Source organism: Magallana gigas, chromosome 6 (assembly GCF_963853765.1).
Source record: "Magallana gigas chromosome 6, xbMagGiga1.1, whole genome shotgun sequence".
In the NCBI taxonomy this organism is placed as follows: domain Eukaryota; kingdom Metazoa; phylum Mollusca; class Bivalvia; order Ostreida; family Ostreidae; genus Magallana; species Magallana gigas.
Window position 1 is genome coordinate 45,079,658 of NC_088858.1, and position 26,440 is coordinate 45,106,097.

The 26,440-nt window shown below is 34.0% G+C and overlaps 1 protein-coding gene and 1 long non-coding RNA gene across 2 annotated transcripts; both read left to right on the plus strand.

The window, feature by feature from the left end:
- The first annotated feature begins 392 nt into the window (after positions 1-392).
- On the plus strand, positions 393-13,192 carry LOC109617250 (uncharacterized). Its single transcript, XM_066087504.1, has 5 exons — positions 393-562; positions 907-1,025; positions 1,133-1,318; positions 12,746-12,865; positions 13,055-13,192. Exons 1-5 carry the CDS (start codon positions 457-459, stop codon positions 13,124-13,126), a joined length of 603 nt encoding a protein of 200 aa, XP_065943576.1. The 5' UTR covers positions 393-456; the 3' UTR covers positions 13,127-13,192.
- On the plus strand, positions 11,273-12,499 carry LOC117680555 (uncharacterized). Its single transcript, XR_010714624.1, has 5 exons — positions 11,273-11,378; positions 11,484-11,585; positions 11,692-11,844; positions 12,199-12,317; positions 12,463-12,499. It is a non-coding gene; the product is annotated as an uncharacterized lncRNA (long non-coding RNA).
- Positions 13,193-26,440: the final 13,248 nt, after the last annotated feature.

Here is a 26,440-nt window from a genome sequence, read left to right on the forward strand (position 1 = left end):
TGATCTACAAAAGAACAACTTCCTATCTTGAGAACTGTAGGAGGAGTTGTCCGTACAATGAGGGTACCCTTTTGGCAGCCGCCCGCCCGCCCATCCGCCCGCCATTTTCACCATTTTAATAACCGGATTTTTCCGTTGGAAAACCCGGTTAAAAACTGACTATAGTTAGAAATTTTGGTTTTGCAAAGTTGTATTATGATATATTTGAATAGATTTAATGGGGGAAAATTAATTTAAAATTGTATTTCACTACTAAACCGAATGGGCATTTGCGCAATCTTATTCCCCCCATCTTCTTTTTAAGCTCTTTAAATTTCACATCAAGTTGAAAAACCTATCATTACAATTGCTTCACGACATCACTGCTGGTTTTTCTTTACAATACTGGAAATGATATTTTTATTTTCAGACCTGCTTCAAGCTTTTCAAAAGCTATCATGTGTTGAGCTAGGAAAGATGGTAAAATTGGTTTGGGATTTTAAGGGATGGATGGAAAATAGCCTGATCAACAGCCACGGTCTTATGGATCAATTTGTATTTCGGATCCACACAGTTGACAAAGGTTTAAATCAATATACTCAAGAAATAAACAGCAAGTTAAAAAGTTCACCAGGATATGAAGTTGGTCGGTCACATGGTCAAATCCTTTAAAGCCCGAAGAAGATTTGATCATGTACCAACCAAGTTCATATCCTGGTAAACTTTTTAGCATTGCTGTTTATTACTTATATTTACATTTGAAAAAGACAAATCATTCACAATTGTTAAGATTTCTGAGATTTTATGATTACAATATTGCTATTCTATAGGTTTATATAATGGAACATACTTGCATAAGTAAATATTTAAATGCGAAAATATGCTTATGTTATGTACTCTTTATCAATAATATATTTGTATAAATAGAAAGAAGGATACCAATTTTCCACTATAGAAAGGGCGAGAGAGAACGATTGATGCCGGATGCAGCTGATGACACCACTTATGAGGTTCATCATGATAGGTGCGGAATACTGATATTCAAGGTGGCTACTCATTCTAAGTGTATGTGTTTGTGTGTGCAAGTCGGTGTGTGTGCGTGAGAGACAGAGACAGAGATGTATTGAATTAATCATTCTATAATATTGTTTAGGACATGGATTTTCTACAAAGAGCCCCAGATTGTGTTGCTCCAACGGACAAGAGCATGTATCTGGATTGGATTTTAAAAGAAACATGCCCAAAACAACTAAAATCTGGCCTGCTTACTTCCACAGAGCAGCAATGGTGGGGGAGTTTTTCATCGGTGGTCATGACGTATCTTAAGACTTCAAGAAATGTTATTATAATCAGAATTTCATTTTTTTTTTTACATTTATTACAGATAATTGTGTACAAGTCTAACACCCAGTATTAGAATCTCAATATACTTATATTTAAGGTCGATTTCCCATTGATTCATTTGAATGAAAGTGTAAAAGAGATACCAGAAACTCTGATGTCCCATCCAGTGGAGACGAGACTTCAAGAGCTCGAGGACAAGACAATGAAAAGAGCCCTGGTAATGCAAATTCTTCTTATTGTATATGTTACACTGTTCAAAATTATCTGTTAAACATCACAAGTGTATTCCACTTACCGTAATATTCTTTTTTCATTTAAAATCATACACAATATTTAGTTTTTACAATATTTTGAAGTGTTTTTTATTTTGATTTAGTTTGATTCTTGACAGGTGTACACTGGTAACTATCTACATCCGAAAAAGAGGAAAGCAGCAGAGAAGGGCAAAAAGCAGAGAAAATAATAAATTAAGCAATTCCAAAGCACAACATTCTTTGGTGTTTTTTAAAATGCTTTCCGATAGCATTTAGATCAATTATGGAATGAAAAAAAAATCCAAAACTCTGAATTAATGCTTGCTGATAGGTTTGGAAAAGAAAATATTTGCATTTCCCTGTAACATAAACAGGTCTTTAATGTAGCATTTGATGTGTTGATATATTTATAATTTGTTATCATTCTATATTAGTGCACAAACGCATAATAATTAGTTTTGTAAAGTGACTATTAGTTGATGCTTGAAGATAGTGACCTTAAACAGTTATTATTTTTTGCATTCGAGAAACAACAAAGTTGCAGTTATCAAATTTCATGCTTTCATCGAGCAGCTAACGTACTGACAAAAAAAACCCAGCTAATTCCTGCATTGAAAAAAATTATCATAATCAAACGACTCCCAATACCTGGTTTGAACCACATCCAATACCTACATTTAATCACTATAAATTCAGTCTTCCAATGCCTGCATTAAGCGTCTCTTCAGTCTTCCAATGCCTGCATTGAGCGTCTCTTCAGTCTTCCAATGCCTGCATTAAGCGTCTCTTCAGTCTTCCAATGCCTGCATTGAGCGTCTCTACAGTTTTTCCAATGCCTGCATTGAGCTTCTCTTCAGTCTTCCAATGCCTGCATTGAGCGACTCTTTAGTCTTCCAATGCCTACATTGAGCGTCTCTTCAGTTTTTCCAATGCCTGCATTGAGCGTCTCTTCAGTCTTCCAATGCCTGCATTGAGCGACTCTTCAGTCTTCCAATACCTGCATTGAGCGACTCTTCAGTTTTTCCAATGCCTGCATTGAGTGTCTCTTACGTTTTTGAAATGCCTGCATTGAGCATCTCTTCAGTTTTCCAATACCTGCATTGAGCGACTCTTCAGTCTTCCCATGCCTGCATTGAGCAATTTTTCAGTCTTCCAATGCCTGCATTGAGCGACTCTTCAGTTTTTCCAATGCCTGCATTGAGCGACTCCTCAATCCTCCAATGCCTGCATTGAGCGTTTCTTCAGTTCTTCCAATGCCTGCATTGAGCGACTCCTCAGTCGCCCAATGCCTGCATTGGGCGTTTCTTCCTTTTTTCCAATGCCTGCATTGAGCGACTCCTCAGTCGTCTAATGCCTGCATTGAACAACTTTTTATTCATCATTGCAATCCTCCAATGCAAGCAATTAGTACCACTAATTCTTCACCCAATGCAGGTATTCCTTCTGTCCAATGAAATCACACTGGATGCATATAATGCCAATGCCCATTAGCATTATAAAATGTATTGTAGTAACTCTTAGAAAATATTCCAAATAAGGAACATGAAGTCTAAAACGTAAATATTTTAATTCCCGTTATCACAAAACTGAATGACAGAGCAAGGAATGGTTTTATCAGAATGTCGCAAGAAAAACTCACATATTTTGCTGATATTTCGAATGGATACTTAGCGTGTTTCTGTGAATTGCCTTACTTAACGCAGAAAAATCAGGGGAAAAAATGGTTGAGACAAATAAAAAAAATAGTGTAGACTGCATTTTATGTAGAATATGATAACCTCGACGCCAAGTTGTTTCCTAATCGGCAACGGTATATTGCGTTGCCACAATCGCTCGCCGGCGACGCGTGTTCCAGCAATCGGCGACGAAGGCAGCACCGGTAAATCCGGCGATGCCAGTTTAATGGAAAGCACCCTAAATCTGGGAAGAAAGTTGAAACTGCCAGTTGATCTTGTGTATGGCCATCATCCAGGGGAAGACCAGTTATATGAAAATTACCACGCCTTTGTTGAGAAAATGAAAACCAATGTAGGAGTCATCCACGAAAATGCCAGGAAAAAAATGATTGAAGTAAATGAAAATCAGAAAAGAAAATATGACACCAATTCAAATCATAAGCAGTATACACCTGGACAACATGTATGGATCGCGTCTAAAGCCAGAACCAAAGGGAGAAGTCCGAAACTTTAAAACCATTGGACAGGACCCTACATAGTACTAGGCGCTGTATCCGACTTCGTGTACAGAGTCAAAAGGTCATTAACGGAAAAACCAAAATAAATTCACCATGAATAGAGTAATAATTCCGAAGCGTAATAAATGAAAAAAGATCCCAATAAAACGCGTTCGTTAAAACAGTTATAATTTATTTTAGTTCAAAATTGTGCGTGAACCATTCCAGTGACCTTTATTTCTGATAACATTTCATAATATAACCAATGAAGGAAAATAACGATGATTGTGAAGTGACAATAACTTTATTTTATTTCAGTTAAATGATGTTGTCTTGTAAGACCTGCTTCAGGGCGTACCCTACATAGCGCCAACTTAGCAGGCACATCAGAGATACATGTAAGCATGACAGCCAAGCAGTATCGTGCAAATACTCCCAGTATGGATGTGTTTTGGCCATGTCAAGGAAGAACCAATTACTTCCTCATGAAGCAAAATGCAAGTATCACCAAGTCAATGGTGGACCGACTAAAAACCGTAGGATCCATCCACAAGTTGAGAGAGAGATGCCAGGGACACCGGTACCTATGGTACTCGGTACGCAAACATATCTGATACATAAAAAAATGATATCAAGCAGAGATCATTGGCTAAATTAAAGAAAATGGGAGAAATTGTTAAAAGGTTCAAAGTATTAGAGCGTTTTATAGCGCATGTAACCAATTATGCATAGGAAGCATTTCATCTTATGTTATGAATCATGCATTCAGCTGAAACAAACAAACAGTAACCAATGGGTGACACACTTTAAAAGCGACTGTAATTGTTAGTTAGATCAAGACCATACCACACGGATCGAATTAATGGATACAGTATTACACCGACACCGACACACTGAACGAACGCTGATCCCTTCAATTGCAACCATGAATAGTATTTTTAACTTTATTTTATTTGTTTTATTCTTTAATTGTTAAATGGTATATATACGGATCTCAGTCGAGACTAACATATACGAATGACAATTTCACACCCCTGTTAAAAACTTTAATTTGAATCCGAGGACTAAAACCAGTAAACTTGTATTTGAATCTACATTTAAACCACTACTTTTGTAAAATGCAGAGCTGTGGGTGTAAGTAATAAACTAGTAATATATACTAAAAGATTCTTAAAGTGCAAAAAGTTAGAAGATGAAGACTGTTTTAGAAATCTACCTTGTGAAAAAATATTACGTAAACATTTTCTTGGTCTTCACATAAAATATACAAGTTTTGCAATATTGTCTGGGCTTCCCCTGCATTATGTTATTGTCAGATTGTTAATCGAACGTTGGTATTTGGAGAAAAATTCTCCAGAGTGTAGCAAAAACATTTTTTGACTGTGCAAGGCAAGAAACTTATGCATTGCGTATATGTCTTTGGTTTCTTGATTTAACAATCCATGATAATGTAAGCAACTCGTAAATAATGTAAACAAAATGAAGTTTAACGTTTCTTTTCTTTTTATATATATATGCAATCTATAGAGTGCAATCGTATGAAATTAATTAATTCATAAATTTTTGTAAACAAATTTCGAATATTTCCGTAAACATGGTTGGTACAAAAGAATACATAATACTATGCTACTGTTGTCATCCTAGCACTGAGCTGATATGTTGATTGGAGGACATTTTTGTCGGTGGCGCATTAGACTGGAAGGTAATAATAAGAAATAGAGGAGTACCAGGAATTTGGAAAAGTGCACATTGTTGTTGCGTTTAGCCATGGCGTTACATCTAGCAAATTATCTGAGAGAAAACTGTGCAGCAGGTGTCTTAAGATGTATAATGTTCATCCTGCCCAGTCATTGAAGTAAATACCCTGAGGTTAAGATCTGGGAAAGGGTCACCAATGAACTGTAACCGAAGATAGTGCCCGTATGACGTAGAATTCGGTTACCTGACAACAAATATATAGAATGTCACTGTTATCAAGAAAATCGTTTATTGCTTAGAGCTTTTTTTTGTTTATCTGGAATTATTTATCACTGTAACTAAAGCAAGTAGGAAATTATATTGGGATGGGAGAAGAAAATTGTTATTTAAATGACGTTGAAAACTCAAATAACGCTTTGATAATTTAAGCATGTTTATACACTATAAACTGCATTGTTGGAAGAACCATACAGAAAAATACCTAAGCCAAAAAAAATTAATTAAATAAAAACCACAACATTCCTAAAAAAAACCCACGAATCGAAGGTATCAATTTCGTAAATATTGCTCTTTGTAACAAAGAGTCAATTGGTAATCATAGACATCAAATTTACATAGCAAATCCGTACTCATACTCATTGCAAAACCGTTCAGCTTGGCCTTTCTTAAACATAATTTGTATACCTCTATAGTAACCGTTCTTCCAGCCAAACGCGTAGCTTGTATCAGCTGTGGTCACTGGAACCAGCAGCTGTCGGAAGTACTTTCCCGTCGATGTGATCAGATTGCGTGGCGCATGGAGGTATGCAAACGACTTTGCGTTTAACAATGGAAATCCCTATTTGTCTTTGCCATCGTTCAGGTGAAAATTCATCCACTTCGCGTAGTCAATTCCATTAGTCAAGACACTATTAGACACTGCCCATATCGCCCACTTGCTGTTAAAACAAAGCTGACTTAAAATAAAAGTTGGTTACGAGGTACTAATAGCAAGTGAAAATTCTGTCAATGGTTTTCTATCAATAAAAAAACAGCAATTGAATTATAATCATTAAAGAAGATATTTAAATGTAAACTTATATGAGAAAACTATTTTAAAGCAAATGAAAGATAATTATTGAAGAAGGAATCAAAGAACCCAGAGATTCAAGTCATAACAGCATATCTAAAACGAACAACTTAAGGTTGAAAAAACAAGCAACACATTGAACATCATAATAGTTCATTTCCACACTCATTTACATTTACAGTTTTTTCTCTGAAATGGTTTTACAAAGTACATTGAATACATGTATCTGTATTGTATGTATACCGAGTCAGTGCATGCGATACTGGGACGAGTCGGGATCCTGGACCATTTCTGTATCCAGAAGCTACCTTGGAAAAGTCTGGAGTAGTTGATGCAAACGTGGAACTGTCCATTCCCTGCGGCTGGAATAGTTCTTCTTTTATCAAGTCTTCCAAACTTTTTCGCCAAGATTCTCCGATATATAGGTAACTAAGGCGTAGTTCAGGTTACTATAGACAAAACTTGTCCGGAATGGATGTACCGACTCAATGTAAGGCATCCGCCTGTAAAAGACCAGATATTATACTTATACTCTCTCTCTCTCTGTAATATATTAGACGCGCTTGATTTATCTACACTGTTGTACACCTGGTGTAGATGACTTACACCATATAATCAAGCGAAATTTGGTGTAGTGTATAATGTATAGTGTTCAATATGGACGCCAAAGTATTGAAAGCTGCCGAGGAGTTCCGTTTTTGAGACAATTCTTTTAATAGCTTTTGAAAATAAATCAATTTTGTAATCCATTGCTACCCTTGCCAGTTTTCAGATTCATGCAAAGTACAGTATGTGGTTTTTTGTTTTTTTTAAATAGGCTATTAAAAATTGTTTATAAGTTTATTTTAGGAGAGACACAATGCTCAGCAAAACAGTAAAGTAATTGTCAAGCCAAAAAAAAAATTATGAAAGTGAATTTACTTTCTTTACAACTGAAAAGTATAATCTGGCAAAATTACTAGCGAGCTAGTGCATTCATATGCTTTGAAAAATAAATGCGTATAAATCTTTTCTTACTTCTTATTACACTATACATGTTCAATGTATCTGTTGACTTTTGCTGACAAAACATGTTTTCTTGATAAATATAAAAAATACAAAGCTTTTGAATTTATTTTTCTTCTGCTTTGAACACTTTCATATTTACACACGCAATATGTGCTACAATTAGGCTATCAACTCTAGCATATTTCATGTGCTGACAAAAGAAATTCTTCAGATTTCTCAGTTTACCGTTTTGTCGCCATATTGAAAACAAGAGTGTGCATTGCAACACGTGCCCTGCACAAAGAGTAGACGGTGTTCACCTAAGTGTACACTTTTGCACTTGATTAGAGAAAAGTGTACACAGGTTGTAAGGTGTAGACAAATCAAGCGCGCCCATTGTTACATCAGATGCAGTTCTAACTACTTTTTATTTGTCTCCATTATTATTTTTTTATTTACTAAAAGAATTATGGTCGTTTTAAAGTGTTTCTTGCGAACTGTTTATAAACATTATGATACAAACTTGAAATATAATAAGGGCAAATACTAATACTATTCATCTTCAAATAAGTATCATTTGTAATAAAGTTAAGTTTTTGAAATTGATTAAGATGAGTGAGTTTAAACAATCGTTGATTTTTTTTTATGACATTTTGAATGATAATGATCAAAATAAAATAATGTATAAAACCCCCTTCGTATCCAATATTTTCATTGGATATTGTCATTTTCAGTTTGTCACCAGTTACAAAATATACTCCTTCAAAACAATTTTGATTGGTTCGGAAGAAAATAACACATATCACAATGTTACTTTTAATTCGTCAATGTCTGAATTGAACAACCTCATGTGGACAAAATGGCGGCATTATACGATCTATAAGTCAATGCAGGCATCAAACGATTGATGATCAAGAGTCAATGCAGGCATTGGACGACTGATGATCAAGAGTCAATGCAGGCATTGGACGACTGATGATCAAGAGTCAATGCAAGCATTGGACGACTGATGATCAAGAGTCAATGCAAGCATTGGACGACTGATGATCAAGAGTCAATGCAGGCATTGGACGACTGTTGATTAAGTGTCAATGACCGATGGTCTACTAAGCCAATGCAGGCATTGGACGACTGATGATCAAGTGTCAATGCAGGCATTGGACGACTGATGATCAAAAGTCAATGCAGGCATTGGACTACTGATGGTCTGCTAAGCCAATGCAGGCATTGGCCGACTGATGATCAAGAGTCAATGCAGGCATTGGCCGACTGATGATCAAAAGTCAATGCAGGCAATGGACTACTGATGGTCTACTACGCCAATGCAGGCCTTTGACGACTGATGGTATAGAGTCAATGCAGGCATTGGCCGACTGATGATCAAGAGTCAATGCAGGCATTTGACGACTGATGATCAAGAGTCAATGCAGGCATTGGACGACTGATGATCAAGAGTCAATGCAGGTATTGGCCGACTGATGATCAAGAGTCAATGCAGGCATTGGCCGACTGATGATCAAGAGTCAACGCAGGCATTGGACGACTGATGATCTACTAAGCCAATGCAGGCATTGGACGACTGATGGTATAGAGTTAATACAGGCATTGGACGACTGATAGTCATCTAAGCCAATTCAGGCATTGGACGACTGATGGTCTAGAGTCAATGCAGGCATTGGCCGACTGATGGTCTAGAGTCAACGCAGGCATTGGACGACTGATGGTCTAGAGTCAATTCAGGCATTGGACAACTGATGGTTTTAAGCCATCTTGACAATTTTTTCTGGATCTAATGCAGGTTTGTTCCACCTAATGAATGACATTTTGTTTATTTGGTGATGTTTTTAATGAGATAATCTAAGCATGAGAAGTATTTGGAGTCATTGCTTGATTTGAACATTCTATGCATAAATAAGATACCTCTACATCTAACGTCCTTGTACATTTGTCTTTTTGTTCAACAGGATACTGTAACACAACTTCAACTTATGAGACAGAGCTTGATTTTGATTTACATTAATTCATCGTTTTTGATGGGTAATATTTTTTTAATAAAGTGCTATATTACAAGAGCGGACCATTTCATTCCTGATGTCTACTCCAATTACAGTTAGACCTTTCTTTACTCCAGCTTGTAGTGGTTCACCTGAAAGACATATTAAGCGTAATACATAAACACAAGGTCTACATGTGTATGCTGCCTTAAATGCACAGTTCCAAAATTTAATTAAGTTTTACATGTATGCAAATGGATTTGATAAATGTGTATATTAATTAATTCAAATGACAGAGAGCATAGGATGGTTTCAGAATTTTGTGAGTGACATAGGAGAACATATGCCACACCAAGAAAAAGTTACACTACCTGCTGGAATGAAGAAAACAGATGTGTGGAATCTAATGACTTCTGACCTTGACAGTCAGTCTTTGGCAAAGTCATCATTTATGAAGATATGGAAGAATTCTTTTTCTAATGTAACCATTGTCAAGGTATACGTTTGTGTAATATATTTGAGAATAATGAGAAAGTAGAACAATATTTATGCTCGTATAATCACCAAAAAATTGGACAAGTGAATAGAGTTAAATGACTATACATTTTTTAAAAACAGGGAAACCCATTTTCAAAGTGCCACATCTGCACAACTTTACATTTTGAGTATGAACAATGTGGAAGATATGACAAAGAAGCAAAGAAGCTCATAATACACAAGAAGAGAGAACACTGGGAATATGTTAGGTAAATATTACATTTATTTCTTTAAGTTTTTAACTTCATCAATTTCCGATAGTTTCTGTTTTGTCTGGTTTACTTCAAGACTGGTTATTTCATGCACTAGCACTTTCGCACTCAGTTTAAATAGATTTACTCGGGAGAAATTGATTAATGCGATATTCGTTACAAAGAAGTTCAGGTTGTGTCTTTGGCTTTCCCTTCCCACCCTGACCCAGATATGCTTTTTTAAAGATAATTAATAAAACTAATATTGAACTGCTGTTAAATTGTTACTTTTATCTTGTCATTTATTTGTATGTTGAATAAATATTAAATGCGATTTATAACGAACACACCAATCCTAAAAATTGGTTTTATCTTTCAATAAATTAGTCAAGAAAATATTTAGTTTCAGAGAAGTGAAACAAGGGAGATATTAAATGTTTTATCCTGTTCTTTTTTCAATTCTAACAAAACTATATGTAGAAAATCTTTTTTCATAATGTTTTGTAAAGGAAACAGAAGGATGCATACTACATGAGAAGAGAGGCGTCATGTTCGTATCTGAAGCACTTCCTGACGATAATCATGGACGGAATTAACCAGAAGAAAACTAACATTCCCATTCTATACACCAAAGCAAGAAATTCGAAACAGATTTCGAATCTGCAGCAAGTAAGGGCATACTTGCTGGGCGTACTGGTCCCCGTAGATTCAGGTAACATATAGAACAATCCATATAAAACATTTGCAATTCAGAACACATTGCTAGTAACTGAAGTACATACGTGTGTCCCTCAAGTTCAATATTTCTGTACTACTTGTTTTTCAGAAACTTCAGGAATGAGAAAAGTTGGGTTTGGCCATTTTGATTTGATGCAATATCCACATGATGCCAATCTTAACTTGACTGTTCTACTAGAAACAGTATGTGGTATGTACTGTTTTTGTTAAAGTAATAGAAAAGACAAGTTTACCAGAGCCTAGACACAAGTGTTATATACAAATGTATATGTAAATCCTTTTTTGGCAGAGTTCAAAGATGCACTAGGAACAGATCTAGAGCTTCACCTGCAAACAGACAGTGCTTCGGACAACAAAAACAAGACGGTCATGGGCTTCTTAGGATTGCTAGTGCATTTGGGCATATTTGAGGAGGTATTTCTTGTTTACATAATGCACAATTTAATATTGAATTATTTCCTGTTCATTAATAAGTACCTGTTAGTGACATATACAGTGACAAATATTTTATTTCTTCAGTGTTACCTGCACATGCTCCCAGTTGGATACACATGAGGACATAGACTCTATTTTTTTCAAATTTTTCAAGCTCTTTAAAAAGCGACATTATGACCCTAGATGGTAAATCTAATTTCACATCAAGTTGAAAAACCTATCATTACAATTGCTTCACGACATCACTGCTGGTTTTTCTTTACAATACTGGAAATGATATTTTTATTTTCAGACCTGATTCAAGCTTTTCAAAAGCTATTATATGTTGAGCGAGGAAAGATGGTAAAATTGGTTTGGGATTTTAAGGGATGGATGGAAAATAGCCTGATCAACAGCCACGGTCTTGGGGATCAATTTGAATTTCGGATCCACGCAGTTGACAAAGGTTACTTAAATCAATATACTCAAGAAATAAACAGCAAGTTAAAAAGTTCACCGGGATTTGAACTTAGTCGGTCACATGGTCAAATCCTTTGAAGCCCGAAGAAGATTTGATCATGTACCAACCAAGTTCATATCCTGGTGAACTTTTTAGCATTGCTGTTTATTACTTATATTTACATTTGAAAAAGACAAATCATTCACAATTGTTCAAATAACTGAGATTTTATGTTTACAATATTGCTATTCTATAGGTTTATATAATGGAACATACTTGCACTTGCATAAGTAAATATTTTAATGCGAAAATATGCTTATTTTTATGTACTCTTTATCAATAATATATTTGTATAAATAGAAAGACGGATACCAATTTTCCACTATAGAAAGGGCGAGGGAGAACGATGGATGCCTGATGCAGCTGATGACACCACTTATGAGGTTCATCAGGATAGGTGTGGAATACTGATATTCAAGGTAGCTACTCATTCTAAGTGTATGTGTTTGTGTGTGCGAATCGGCATGAGAGAGAGAGAGAGAGAGAGAGAGAGAGAGAGAGAGAGAGAGAGAGAGAGAGTGAGAGAGAGAGACGTATTGAATTAATTATTCAATATATGTTTAGGACATGGATTTTCTACAAAGAGCCCCAGAGTGTGTTGCTCCAACGGACAAGAGCATGTATCTGGATCGGATTTTAAAAGAAACATGCCCAAAACTACTGAAAAATGGCCTGCTTACTTCCACAGAGCAGCAATGGTGGGAGAGTTTTTTATCGGTGGTCATGACGTATCTTAAGACTTGAAGAAATGTTAGTATAATCAGATTTTCATTTTTTACATTTATTAAAGATAATTATGTACAAGTGTAATACCCAGTATTAGAATCTCAATATACTTTTATTTAAGGTGGATTTCCCATTGATTCATTTGATTGAAAGTGTAAAAGAGATACCAGAAACTCTGATGTCGCATCCAGTGGAGACGAGACTTCAAGAGCTCGAGGACAAGGCAATGAAAAGAGCACTGGTAATGCAAATTCTTCTTTTTGTATATGTTACACTGTTCAAAATTATATGTAAAACATCACAAGTGTCTTTAGAGTTTGTTTATTCTTCCACTTAGTATTCTTTTTTCATTTAAAATCATACACAATATTTAGTTTTTGCAATATTTTGAAGTGTTTTTTTTATTTTGATTTATTTTGACTCTTGACAGGTGTACACTGGTAACTATTTACCTCCGAAAAAGAGGAAAGCAGCAGAGAAGAGCAAAAAGCAGAGAAAATAATAAATTAAGCAATTCCAAAGCACAACATTCTTTAGTATTTTTTAAAAATGCTTTCCGATAGCATTTAGATCAATTGTGGAATGATTTTTTTTTTTTACCAAACTCTGAATTAATGCTTGCTGATAGGTTTGGAAAAGAAAATATTTGCATTTCCCTGTAACATAAACTGGTGCTTAATGTAGCATTTGATGTGTTGATCTATTTCTAATATGTTGTCATTCTAGATTAGTGCACAAACGCATAATAATTACTTTTGCAAAGTGACTATTAGTTGATGCTTGAAGATACTGACTTTAAACAGTTATTAATTTTTTGTATTCGAGAAACAACAAAGTTGCAGTTATCAAATTTCATGCTTTCATCGAAAAACTAACGTACTGACAAACAAAAATAGTTTTTCAGTTTTTCCAATGCCTGCAATGAGCGACTATTCAGTCTTCCAATGCCTGAATTGAGCGACTCTTCAGTCGTCCAATGCCTGCATTGAGCGACTCTTCAGTTTTTCCAATGCCTGAATTGAGCGACTCCTCAATCGTCCAATGCCTGCATTGACCGTCTCTTCAGTCTTCCAATGCCTGCATTGAGCGACTCTTCAGTCTTCCAATGCCTGCATTGAGCGTCTCTTCATTTTTTCCAATGCCTGCATTGAGCGACTCTTCAGTTTTTCCAATGCCTGCATTGAGCGACTCCTCAATCGTCCAATGCCTGCAATGAGCGTCTCTTCAGTTGTTCCAATGCCTGCATTGAGCGACTGCTCAGTCGTCCAATGCCTGCATTGAGCAACTCTTTATTCATAATTGCAATCATCCAATGCAAGCAATTAGTACCACTCATTCTTCACCCAATGCAGGTATTCCATCTACCCAATGAAATCACACTGGATGCATATAATGCCAATGCCCATATGCGTTATAAAATGTATATTGGAGTTTCTGCATTGCTTCAATTCTGAGTTTTAACTCTAAGAAAATATTCCAAATAAGAACATGAGGTCTAAAACGTAAATATTTAATTCCCGTTATCACAAAACTGAATGACAAAGCAAGGAATTGTTTTATCAGAATGTCGCAAGAAAAATTCACATATTTTGCTGATATTTCGAATGGATACTTGGCGTGTTTCTGTGAATTGCCTTAATTAACGCAGAAAAATCCGAAAAAAATGGTTGCGACAAATAAAAAAATAGCGTAGACTGCATTAACGTCGTTAAAACATTTTACGTTAGTTTTGTTTTCTTCTATGTATATGTAAATATACATAGATATTCTAAACATTTGTTGTAATGTTGTATTTGTGATCATGAATATACTTTTTTTTTTAGAGCAAATGTGTGAAGAGTACCTGACTATAGTGAATCTTAAAAAGATAATAAATACTGATCGAATATAATAAGCGATTATTTCTAAAAGCGTTGATAAGGGGTTAAGGTTAATATCCCCCTTGATTTTGATCACACGAACTTAGAAACACACACTTTAAGTAGACGGGGTTTCTTAATATTAATAACAAGGATCTGAGGGCTTCTTTTATACCTTAACGTGTCCATTTAGCTCAGTAGAACTATGTCTTTTTTTAACTCTTCACAACGATATTGTGGTGAATGTGGGCCGTTTTCTCCATTTCTTTTATAGTGTACATCAAACAAATTACAGGGCAGTGCAGGAGACCTATAGGGCTATTATTTCCTGGTCCCAAAATTGGGCTGTACGAGTACCACCAGGTAATTCCGAGGGGTTTACATCTCCCTTGATCTTGACAACACGATCTTTACTGCCTCCGAAGGTGTCATTGCTCACACAAACTATTGATGTACATGTATCAATCATCTTAATGTGAATTAAAGTATGCCGATGATAAAGCAAAATATATTTTCTGTTTGAGTAATTTCTGTACTTTGACTATTTTCTTTATTGAATGGGTGCTGTAAGTGGCTGCTAACTTCAGCATGGTTATAATGCCTAACAATGGAGTTAACTTTTCATAACGTTGGTTTCATTATTAATTCTGGGTGATGCACTTGCATTACCAGTAGTTTGTGGTGGGGGAAAATCGTCAATATGTAAGTATTATTCAAGAACAATATCGAGTCTACTTTTTTATCGCCAATAAACAAAACTTTGTTTTAAAGTGTCTTGTATCTCAAAATAATGTTAATGTGTTTTCATTCGTTATAATGGGATATATACATGTAAATGTAACTCGTTAAGATGACAACCATACCCCTATACAATACGCCGGTATCTTGTTTTAACGGAAGGATTTTTAATTTTTATTTTCTAAAATATACCCCTTCTTGCACTTTAAGTTTATTTGAATTAAAATTTGTGTTACTTTTTGTAAACTACAGTAAAAATTACAATATTGTAAAGACTATTAAACAAATGAAATGATAAAAAATTATACTGAAAAACTTTAATCTATAAGGGGGTCATCATTCAGGGGTCACTTTTTTTCAAGTAGAGTGTGCTCATTTTTTTGAAATGACACTTATTCTTCAGGCAAAAGGGTCATTTTCTGCGTAGAATAATGACCCCCGGTCAATTAAGTTTTTAAATTTTTGGAAACTTAAGTAAAAAGTAGAAAAGCCCCAGCTAGATTTGAACTCTCTACTTACGGACACGTAGTTAACGCTTTAACCCATTGCACTTCACTATTGGGTAACATTATTTTGGGCGAAAACATTATATTTATATTTTATTGTTTACTTCATTAGGAGTGCATCACAATATGCAGGTGCCCTGTACCACCTTAAGACAGAAATGTGTGCTTTACATAGTTATTTACCTAACAAAATAGTGCAACAGGTTTTGGGGAATAAAGTCATAAAAATACATGTATGTTACAAAAAAACGGATCTTTGTCTGAAGTTACGAACACAACACAGGTCCGCAGGCCGCATTAGCGGATACTAGTTTTACCCAGCTCTTTGGTTAGATGGGTTTCACGTGGTGTACATACCGGTATGTGTTTTCCAAATGCAGAAAAGGTTAATTAACATGTATAAACGTTTCTTTTGTGATGATCAGCCAAAGGGATTCATATTGTTTTGCAACTGGATTATCATTATGATGTTGACAAATATAGATAAACATAATGCATTTAGTAGCACAATAGTATGAGACACCGGTATAGGTATATGTATTACTTTCACTTTCTAAATAAGTGATCTCCCTTTGCCAACATACTATATCATCAATTTTTAATATTTGAATAAGCTTATCATCATTACCTATCCTATCGCATTTGTACAGTTTCTGTCATTTTAATTGCAAAGATTATTTTTTCATTTGTCAGACTAACACTATTGAGTTGACCCCATATTGACCCTGTGACAATTTGTGTATTACATGTAAGTAAGTGTAGAGACTTATTGTCATGTTTATATAAGTTATAATAGGAAGGAAGAGGTCTTTTTCTTCTTAATGTATTATGATAAACCAAATATAATGTAGGCCATGACCTATGAGATTGTTCTGACCCCAAGAAACCGAAAATACGAAATATCTTGAAAACTGTTGAGATCCCCACCACTAAAGCATATATCATAATTCTTGTTTCTAATGTCATTATGATGCATCAAATATTGTTAAGTACATGACCTCCAGGTGTTGTCTTTAACACCCCCCCCCCCCCGAAATAAGAAATGATGATATATTTTGATAACTTTTGAGATCCCGATCCCTAAACCATATTTGTTCTTGCTCTTTGTGTCATTGCGCATCAAATGGTATATAGGTTATGCCCCCTTGGATACACCCTGACTTTATAGAACTAGAAATGTGGATGTGAAGGATAAACATTTAATTTTAATCATTTATTGTTATTAATTTCAACTTAAATATAAGTTATTGATCCCCAGGTAGATAATAAGACTTTTGATCATATCTCAGTAGATCATTTGTCAATTATGCAAGATGATATGTGATTTTTTTTAAGAAAAACATTTTTTTCTAGTTTATAAAACTTTTTAAACCCAAAATTATATTTTGATTTTAATAGATCATTCGACAATTAAGAAAAGTGTAAATTTAAGTCTGTTTTATTAGCCAAAATAAATAAATAAATGGCATTGCAAGTTTTTTTTTATTTTAAGGGGAAAAAAAGTCATTTTATTAACAGTGTAAGAAGGGATTCATGCGCGAATCCAGAAAGTTTTTTCAGGGGGTGGGTGCATAGTTGGCAATTTTATAATGTAATTTAAAGAAATTTGAAATTTGATTTTTGGAGGGGGATCTGGACACCCCCACCCCCTTCACCTCAATCTCTAGATCCACACATTGCACATCTACAGGACAGCCTCTATAATATCCCAAGATATGATGTGTTTATTCATTAAATCATTAAATCATTAGTTCTGGGATCTAGGTGTTTTGAGTGATAAATGTCAATTATTTGCTACTATTTGACTCCCTGGATAAAATTTAAATTTTTAAAGCCTTATTGCATATCTATAGGACAGTGCAATCATATCCCAAGATATGATGTGTCTATTCATTAAATCATAAGAGAAGTTCAGGGATCTAGGTTTTTTAAGGAGTGACAAACGTCAATTTTCTGCTACTATTTGACTCCCTGAATGAAATTTAAATTTTTATAACCTAATTGCTCATATATATATATATATATATATATATATATATATATATATATATATATATATATATATATATATATATATATATATATATATATATATAGGAGAGCCCCAATCATATTCCGAGAGATGACGTAGCTACTCCAAAAGTTGTAAGAGGAGTTCTGGGAATCATACTTTTTGGGGTAAAAAACGTCATTTTTTGTTGCCCATCGATCCCCGTGGTGAAAAAAAATTTGAGACCTGATCACATTTCAAAATGACACCCCAATATTCTAAAAGATCATTTGGATACTGCAAAAATGTTGACGTTATTGAAACCAGATTTTTTGGAGAAAAAAACGTCCTTTTTCGCCCACCGAATGATCCCCAGTACAAAATTGAAATTTTTGGAACCTTATTGCGCATCTATAGGACACCCCAAAACAAATTCCAAGAGATGATTTGTCTATTGTTGAATATGTAGGAGGAGTTCGAGGAAGAAGAAGGTTTTTTGTGAAAAAACGTCATTTTTTATTTGACCCCCCCAGGACAACCAGAAAATGTTTGAAACCTTTTTACAAAACAACATGACACCCCAAATCAAACTCCAAGAGTTCAGTTTGCTGATTTATAAGATGTAAGAGAAGAGCAGTTTGAGAAAGTAAAACGTGACAGACGGACGGACGGAACAGGGTAACAACAATATACCCAACTTTCTTAAGAAAGTGCGGGTATAACTAAGGCACGTTGAACAATATTGATGACATCAACGGGATCAACGCCTTTGTCCCGTTTTTTTCAATTTTCAGCTTAATTTCATAAAATCGCCAATGGGTCTGTTGCGTCTAAAATTCGTGACTGAGTATTGTTAATAGTTCTCTTTCTTATCCGATAGAGGCTGATTAAACTTTTTTCTCAACATTTTCTTTACAAATCTGTCAGTTTGCTTAAGTTGCAATTGTTTACTATTTGGAATTCCACAGTTTTTAGTGCCTTCCTCTCGGATCTTTTTTAAGATTTAAGATTTAACCTTGATTTGCATACTTAGCAATGTATTTTGTGATTATTTTAGGAACCTTGGAACCTTTTTCTATGATGTTGGAAGGATCAAAATTAGTGTCCGAATCAAGACCCGAACTGGAGTCGCAAGAATCATTTGATTCTGATGATGATAAATTATCTTAACTTTTGTCACTGGATTCCTTGTACTTACGTTTGGGTTTTGTTCTGGACATTAAGACGAGCTTCTTACCCCATTGTTTCTAGTGCCCTGAATAGGCGATTTTCTCGTGCGCCAAAATGGCGTGTTTTTACTTATGTCCAAAACTGGCGAACGTATTCTAGTACCCTTTCTTGGCGTGGAAGTACTTTCGTTCCCTGAAACTTCATTTTCCGTCTCCATTTGTTCAGATTCGGAAACGTCAACTTGTAATTGGTCCCGAGGAGGCTGCCTTCCATCGGCGTATGACGACGATAGCTGTGATTGAGCCATCAAACGCGCGCGAAAAACACATCGACTACACACCTGGAGAGCTAAAATTGAAAGCAATCGATTTGGTCACTCAGGTGAGAGTGGGCGAATCTTAGTTTTCAGTATGGATATACAGGCTACGAACAGCTGATTTTCTAGGGCTATTATAGGAAGCTATTGCAATGTTATGTCTTATGACTTTTCTGAAGTATAATTAAATCTGCGGATGTACTTTAACCATTTTTGAGATTTTTCAGGGCATTTGTAATATCTTGAACTGTTATATCAGGATTAGTATCATCCCTTAATTTTTGTGCAAGTAGATGAAATTGTTTAGAAATGAATCTGTGAAAATCTTTCTTCTGACTTTTTTTTTTGCTCTGTTCAGTATTTTGAAATACTGGTAAAATGTAAAATTGGTAAAAAGGCGAGGAAGAGTTTTGCATATTCTGAATATTGTCTAGTTTATGTAACAATTTCAAAAATGTCATAGGGTTCTTTTCTATGCTGTTATTAATTTCATTACTGATACTTTGTGTGTATAACTTTTCTTCATGTTTGCAAAGTCTTCTGTATTTTGATTTTTATTTGTAAAAACGTTTCCTATAATGACTATTGAAGGGATATTAGTTGACCAACTTTTCATTCTCTTTAAATGTGTTTTGGAGGTCAGTACAGGACTCGGAAACCCATGGTTTCTTGTTGCGTCTTTAAGACCTAAAATTTGGCGTTTTTGTCACAAATTTTGCACAATCTTGTAGTATATAACTAAATGATGTTAAAATAGAATCACTATCATCATAATCAGCATTAATAAATTCTGAAAATCTGTTTCTGAATGATGTGCTATTGATATTTTTGAATATGTTTCTATGAAATCCTTTGTCCAAATGAATTTTCCTGGAAGGGGGTCCAATTTACATGTATTAATGATTGCGAAAGGAAGCAGAGGAAGCAGAGCAACACAGACCTCCAAATAGATAGCTAAATAAGTAAGAAAAGTTGACTATAGAAAAATTGAAGTCAACGCGTTTATCATAAAGTTGCCATCAATGTCCATCTTCAGAAGAATATTCAAACATGAAACAGATATTTCATATATTTAAAAGCAGTTTGCCACTATTGTTAGTGTGTTTGTGGTCAAGATTATTTCTTAACAATGTACTATCATATTGATAATGAAGGTCATCACCATTAAAACAATGGGAATCCTTGTCAAATAAAATAAAATCTGGTTGGGTGTTGGTGTAATAATAATAATGAATAAGTCACAAAGCAAAGTTGAGTATATTGATTCTAAATCATTATTTCCACTAGAGTTTTTCGGTGAAATGTAAACTGCAGCTAAGTAAATATAAAGCTAAAAAAAATTATGATCAAGCTTAATCCATAAAATATCTGGATGACTTAGTATTTTCACTTGAGATATGCCTTTCAAAATACAATTCTCTGCAAGAATACATATTCCTCCTGGATGACTTCTAGCATTGATATGTTTTTTTCTACTGCAAGAATGAACTAATTGAAATTCACTCAATGTTACGTCTTGATAGTTATCGCCCAACCAGGTTTCTACAAAACTAATAATGCTAAAATTAGAGACAATATTTTGAAACTGAGGGTTTAAGGCCTTCACACTTGTGAGACTCTCAACATTTCACATGCCTTATTTCAAAAAATGTTCCTTACATTTTACGTTCAACTGTTTTTACACATGGTACATATAAAGCGGTTGAAGGTTAATTTTGCATGACTGTTATATACATACGTATATTTTATTGATAAAGACAACTTTCTCATATATTTCATTCATATTGAATTAATTTTCTTTTGTAAACTGAGTGAGATTTTCTTAATTGTAAAATTGATACAAATTGCTTAACTCTTTAACAAATGATGGTATTTTATGTTTGAAATTTAATTTGTTTGATCGTTTTAGAAATACATTGCCGCATCTGTTTGTGATCTCTCATGTTGACATCTCCCTCCTCTTCCTTATCCATTTCTTACAGTGATCCCCTGTTTATTGCCATTTGTTTTTTTCGTTTATCTGATTGATGGTCAGATCTTAGACTGGCGTGTCTTTGAATTTATTATGGTAATTCCCTCCTGTATCCTGTTTTGAGAATCTATGTCTTTGAGCGTTCCCCAAATTCTGGTTCCATCTTGGAGTTATTTCATTGGTCCGTTATAGAAATAGGGGAGGAGTTGTCAAAGATGAGACATGCGGGATTGATAATTATTTTACACTCTTACTTTGGATTTATTTTTAAAATGATGTTTCTTTAATTGTGATTCTAGACTTTAATAAATTCTAAATTTTAAAACCGGATATTTTTATTTACGTTACATTACGTAACCAATATTACGTAATCACAACATGACTTAATACAGTATCAAGATAATACATAAAACACACATAAGTATCTTACTTTCATTCGTATGAAAAAATACATTATATGGGCACATTAGCAATGAACAGACACAATGTAAACAATACAATTTCACATATAAAGTATCTTACTTTCATTCGTTTGAAAATTATACATTTGGGTACATAAGTAATGTACTGATACAGGGCAAACAATACATTTTCATGTAAGTATCTTACATTCATTTGTACATTATACATTATACGGGTACATAAACAATATATCTGCCTCTTGGAATACGCCGAAGGAGTTGATGTACTTCAGAACCAGAATGCGGTTTCATCGTGCATGCGACTATTATTGTCGGAATTCCAAATTATTTTATTTTTTCTTTCGTTCATGTTTCTTTTCCTTCAAAATTGTGGTATTAAACCTCCGAAAATATGAAGGAAGAATTACGGAGATAGTAGTTTCAACAACAACCCCCCCCCCCCCCCCCCAAAGTTTCCTAGTTTCGAATTCGTGTTCCAGTGTTACAATCTTATTTCTATAGTTAGGCCTAATAGTTTTCACACTGCCTTGCACTTCCGGCAGCTCAAATCTGGGTCACCTTTTTTAATTTGTAAACAATACGGCAAATAATCGTGCAAATGTCAAACAATTCCTCACACGGATAGAATATTTATTTTTGTATTATAATTACCTAGATAGGAATTTTTAAAACATTAACTTCGTTTTTCTCCAATAGTTTTTCTGAAAATTATTCGATACTGGCAAATATTCGTTACTGGTATAACGACTGTACCTATAGATTTGCTTCACGGTGCTTTTTCTAATGACCGATCATGTAACGTTACGGGTGTTTACATTTTGTTGACAGTTATTTTTTGGAAATTCCCGTTCGATAAATAGTATTAAATTAGAACAGATGAGAAAAGTAGATCCGGCTAAATTTATATTGATACAGGTATTAGAAGTGCCAATATCTTATCAAACTAATAAATATAAATGATATTGTCAATTTGTTAATCGGAAGTTGGTAGCAAAAACATTTTGTGACTTAGTATGACAAAAATCTCATGCTTTGCATCTGTGTCAATGGTATCTTTCAATTGTATACCAACTCATAATAATGTAAGCAATAAAGTAAACAAAACAAATAAATTTGCAATAATTTGTTTAAAAACCTGATAGGTTGATTGGATGATATCTTTGAAAAAGTCGATGGCGCTTTAGACTTGAAGGTTAAAATTTCCACAGAAATGATTTTGGAGTGACTGGAATTGAACTTGATATTATCAATGTCAACTGTTTCGAACAGCATCCCTTGTCCCTCTCCCTGGAACTCGTCGTGGCTGTGTTTTTTTGGCCAAAGTTTCCAGGAAGCGACTCCGTAGTTTAATACTAGATTATCATTCCCTTCCATTGTGACACAGACTTCTCCATAAACGTCATTGTGAAAAATACCAACGTACTCCGATAGAGGGCGCGATGCTGAGAAAGTCTTGTTTATTTTGACGTACTTGAAATACGGAATAGAGGACTTACTGTACCATGTACTTGGAAAACTGCACATTGTTGTTGCGTTCAGCCAGGGCTTTACACCTAGCAGGTTATCTGAGAGAAAATTGTGCAGTAGTTGTCCAAAGATATGATTTTCATCTTCTCCAGTCATTGAAGTAAATATCCCGAGTTTAAGATCTGGGAAAAGGGTCACCATTGAACTGTAACCAAAGGTAGAGCCCGTATGATGAAGAATTCGATAACCTGACAACAAACACATAGAATACCACTGTTATCAAGCAAATCGTATGTAGCTTAAAGCTTTTCATGTTTTTATGTGAGCATTTATCACTGTTAATAGAGGAAGACTTAGTTGGAAATTATATTGGGATGGAAGAAAAAAAAGAACGAAGTTGTTATAAACATGATGTTAGAATCTCATTCCGCTTTAATAATTTATGCATGCAGATACACCGTTAATTGCATTGTTGGAACCATACAGAAAAATACGTAGATAAAAAAAATGATTAAAAAACCCCCAAAACGCCCGGGAATAAATGAATCGAATCAATTTCGTAAATAATACTCTTAAAAGTAAAGAGTAATTGTGTATTAAATGTACACAGCAAAAGCGTAGTCATGCTCATAGCAAAACCGTTTAGCTTGGCATCCGTAAACTTAATTTGTATACCTCTATAGTAACCGTTCTTCCAGCCAAACGCGTAGCTTGTATCAGCTGTAGTTACAGGAACCAGCGGCTGCCGGAAGTACTTTCCCATCGGTTTGATTAGATTGTGTGGCGTATGAAGTTTTGCAAACGACTCTTTTTTTAACAAACAAATCCTTGCTTTGTCTTTGCCATCGTTAAGGTGAAAATTCATCCACTTAGCGTAGTCAATGCCATTTGTCAAGATACTGTTGGAACCTGCCCATTTCGCCCACTCGCTGTCAAAAAGCAAAGATGACTTGAAATTTGTTAAAAGGTACTAATAGCAAATGCATAATCTGTTAATGGTTTTCTATTAAAAACAACTAAAAGCAACCTAAATATAATTATTAAAGAAGATATAATGGGTTAATTCATATAAGAAAACTATCAAACGCAAATGAACGATAATTATTAAAGGAGGAATCAAAGAAGCCAGAAATTCAAATCATAACAGCATTGTTGCAACCACTATTGAAACAAACCACTATTGAAATAAGTTATTTCAATAGTGGTTGGGAATGTATTTCATTAGAAAAATTACCTTGCAACCACTATTGAAATAAAACCACTATTAAAATTACAAGCAATTATTTTAATAGTGGTTGTGAATGCATTACATTAGAACAATCACTTTGCAACTACTATTGAAATAAAACCACTACTGAAATAAATTATTTCAATGGTGGTTGGGAATGTTTTCATTAGAAAAATCGCTTTGCAGCCACTATTGAAATAAAACCACTAATGAACTAAATTATTTCAATAGTGGTTGGGAATGTATTTCATTAGAAAAACACTTTGCGACCACTATTGAAATACAACTCCAATTGTAGGAATTATTTCAAAAGTGTTTGGGAATGTATTGCATGATAAGAATTACTTTACAGACACAATAGAAGTGTAACTCCTATTGATTTTTTTAATCATAGATGGGAATGAAATTCTTTATAAATATTACAATATTACTCTGTAATCACTTTTGTATATCATTTTTGCAAACTATTTTTAAAACAAGAAATCTAACGAACAAATTTCAAATAGAAAATTTACATGTACGTATTTTACAGACTTGCGCATTTTACGTTTTAAATAATAACCGAGGCTAAAAATTAATGTAATAATGTTACGATTTACACTGCTTGCAGAAGTGAATAAAAAATATCGCAGATTAACATGCAAATGATTTTGTTTAATCTAACGAACAATTTCAAATACACAATTAAGGTATTAAAGATCAATGTACTTATATGAATATTTTCACTGTTGCGCAGAAATGACTAATCATCGCAGATTAACATATAGAATTGTTTTCATATTTAAACAAAAATTCTCTTTCTATAGATAAATCATGTTCTATGAAAACTATAAATTATTTGTACAATAGTGAACACCTTGTAAATTGCCAGAACTTCTCTTCAAACCCTATGTATATTAAAAACTCGTTTATAGCTATAAACATGTTATTTTTTAATATCACTATTGAGATAAATTATTTGAATAGTTCAATAGTAGTTAGGAATATACTTCATTACGACCACTATTTAAATACATTATTTCCAATAGTGGTTAGTGTAATTTTATTACGACCACTATTGATATAGATTACTTTAATAGTGGTTGGTTTAGAAGTTTATTATGAGAAAAAATTGCAACCACTATTGCAATACAAACACCATTAAAATATTATATAACATATTTCATTATAATTATCTTGAAATATATTATTCAAATGTTGGTTATGAATGTATTTCATCATAAGAATAACTGTGTAGCTACTACTAAAATTCTATAATATTTTCCTTCAAAAGTAGTTGGGAATGAATATCATGATACATATCACATTTATGATAAAGTATGGATGCATTTCATTATATTTTTTTTAATATATTTCATTTCAACCACTATAAAAATAATATATTTCAATAGCAGTCGTAATGAAGTACATCCCTAACCACTATTGAAATAATTTATCTCAATTGTAATATTTATAACAATATTTATCAATAAATAATTATTTAATATACATGGGGTTTGAATAGAAGTTCTGGCAATTCACAAGGTCTTCACTCTTGTACAAATAATTTACAATATTCATAGAACATGATATGTATATAGAAAGAGAAAGGTAAAGAAAACTAGAGGTACTGTGAGCAAGCTCACAATTGATACTTGATACTCCCCCCCCCCCCCCCCCGTTAAGAAAAAATCATAACTCATTATTTTTTCTATTATTGAAAATATTGGATGAATCTATTTCACCGTCCATTTTCTATTAATAACAACTGCTCTATTTTTCAAAACTGTTAACGCTGATATGAATGCACAAACCAATTTCTATTCTTTAAATTCCATTTTATTTCAAGTTAACTGTTAATGAATGAGGACATTTGCATCCTTACTTAACAAACATGACTCGAATCAAACGAAAATCTACATGTCAAGCAATATAAACATTATGAATTATTCTTTCCGAATATTTTCCCCTCTTTTAAGAGGCCATTTTAGACAGAATTATTCTTTCCGAATACTTTCCCCTCTTTTAAGAGGCCATTTTAGACAGACGGGGATGAGAATCTTAAAAATAATTTTATGTGGCATGAGACAAGCAATCTTTGTGACTAATTTAAACTTCTAAATATTTCAATTAATACAAGATATGACACAGACAAGAATTAAGCATTTT

Excerpts from the sequence above, each read along its gene's own strand:
- LOC109617250 (XM_066087504.1), top strand. The coding sequence starts at position 457 with ATGGTAAAATTGGTTTGGGATTTTAAGGGATGGATGGAAAATAGCCTG. Across the intron at positions 563-906 it reads GATCCACACAGTTGACAAAG|AAAGAAGGATACCAATTTTC; the intron begins GTTTAAATCAAT and ends TTGTATAAATAG. Across the intron at positions 1,319-12,745 it reads ATCTTAAGACTTCAAGAAAT|GTGGATTTCCCATTGATTCA; the intron begins GTTATTATAATC and ends CTTTTATTTAAG.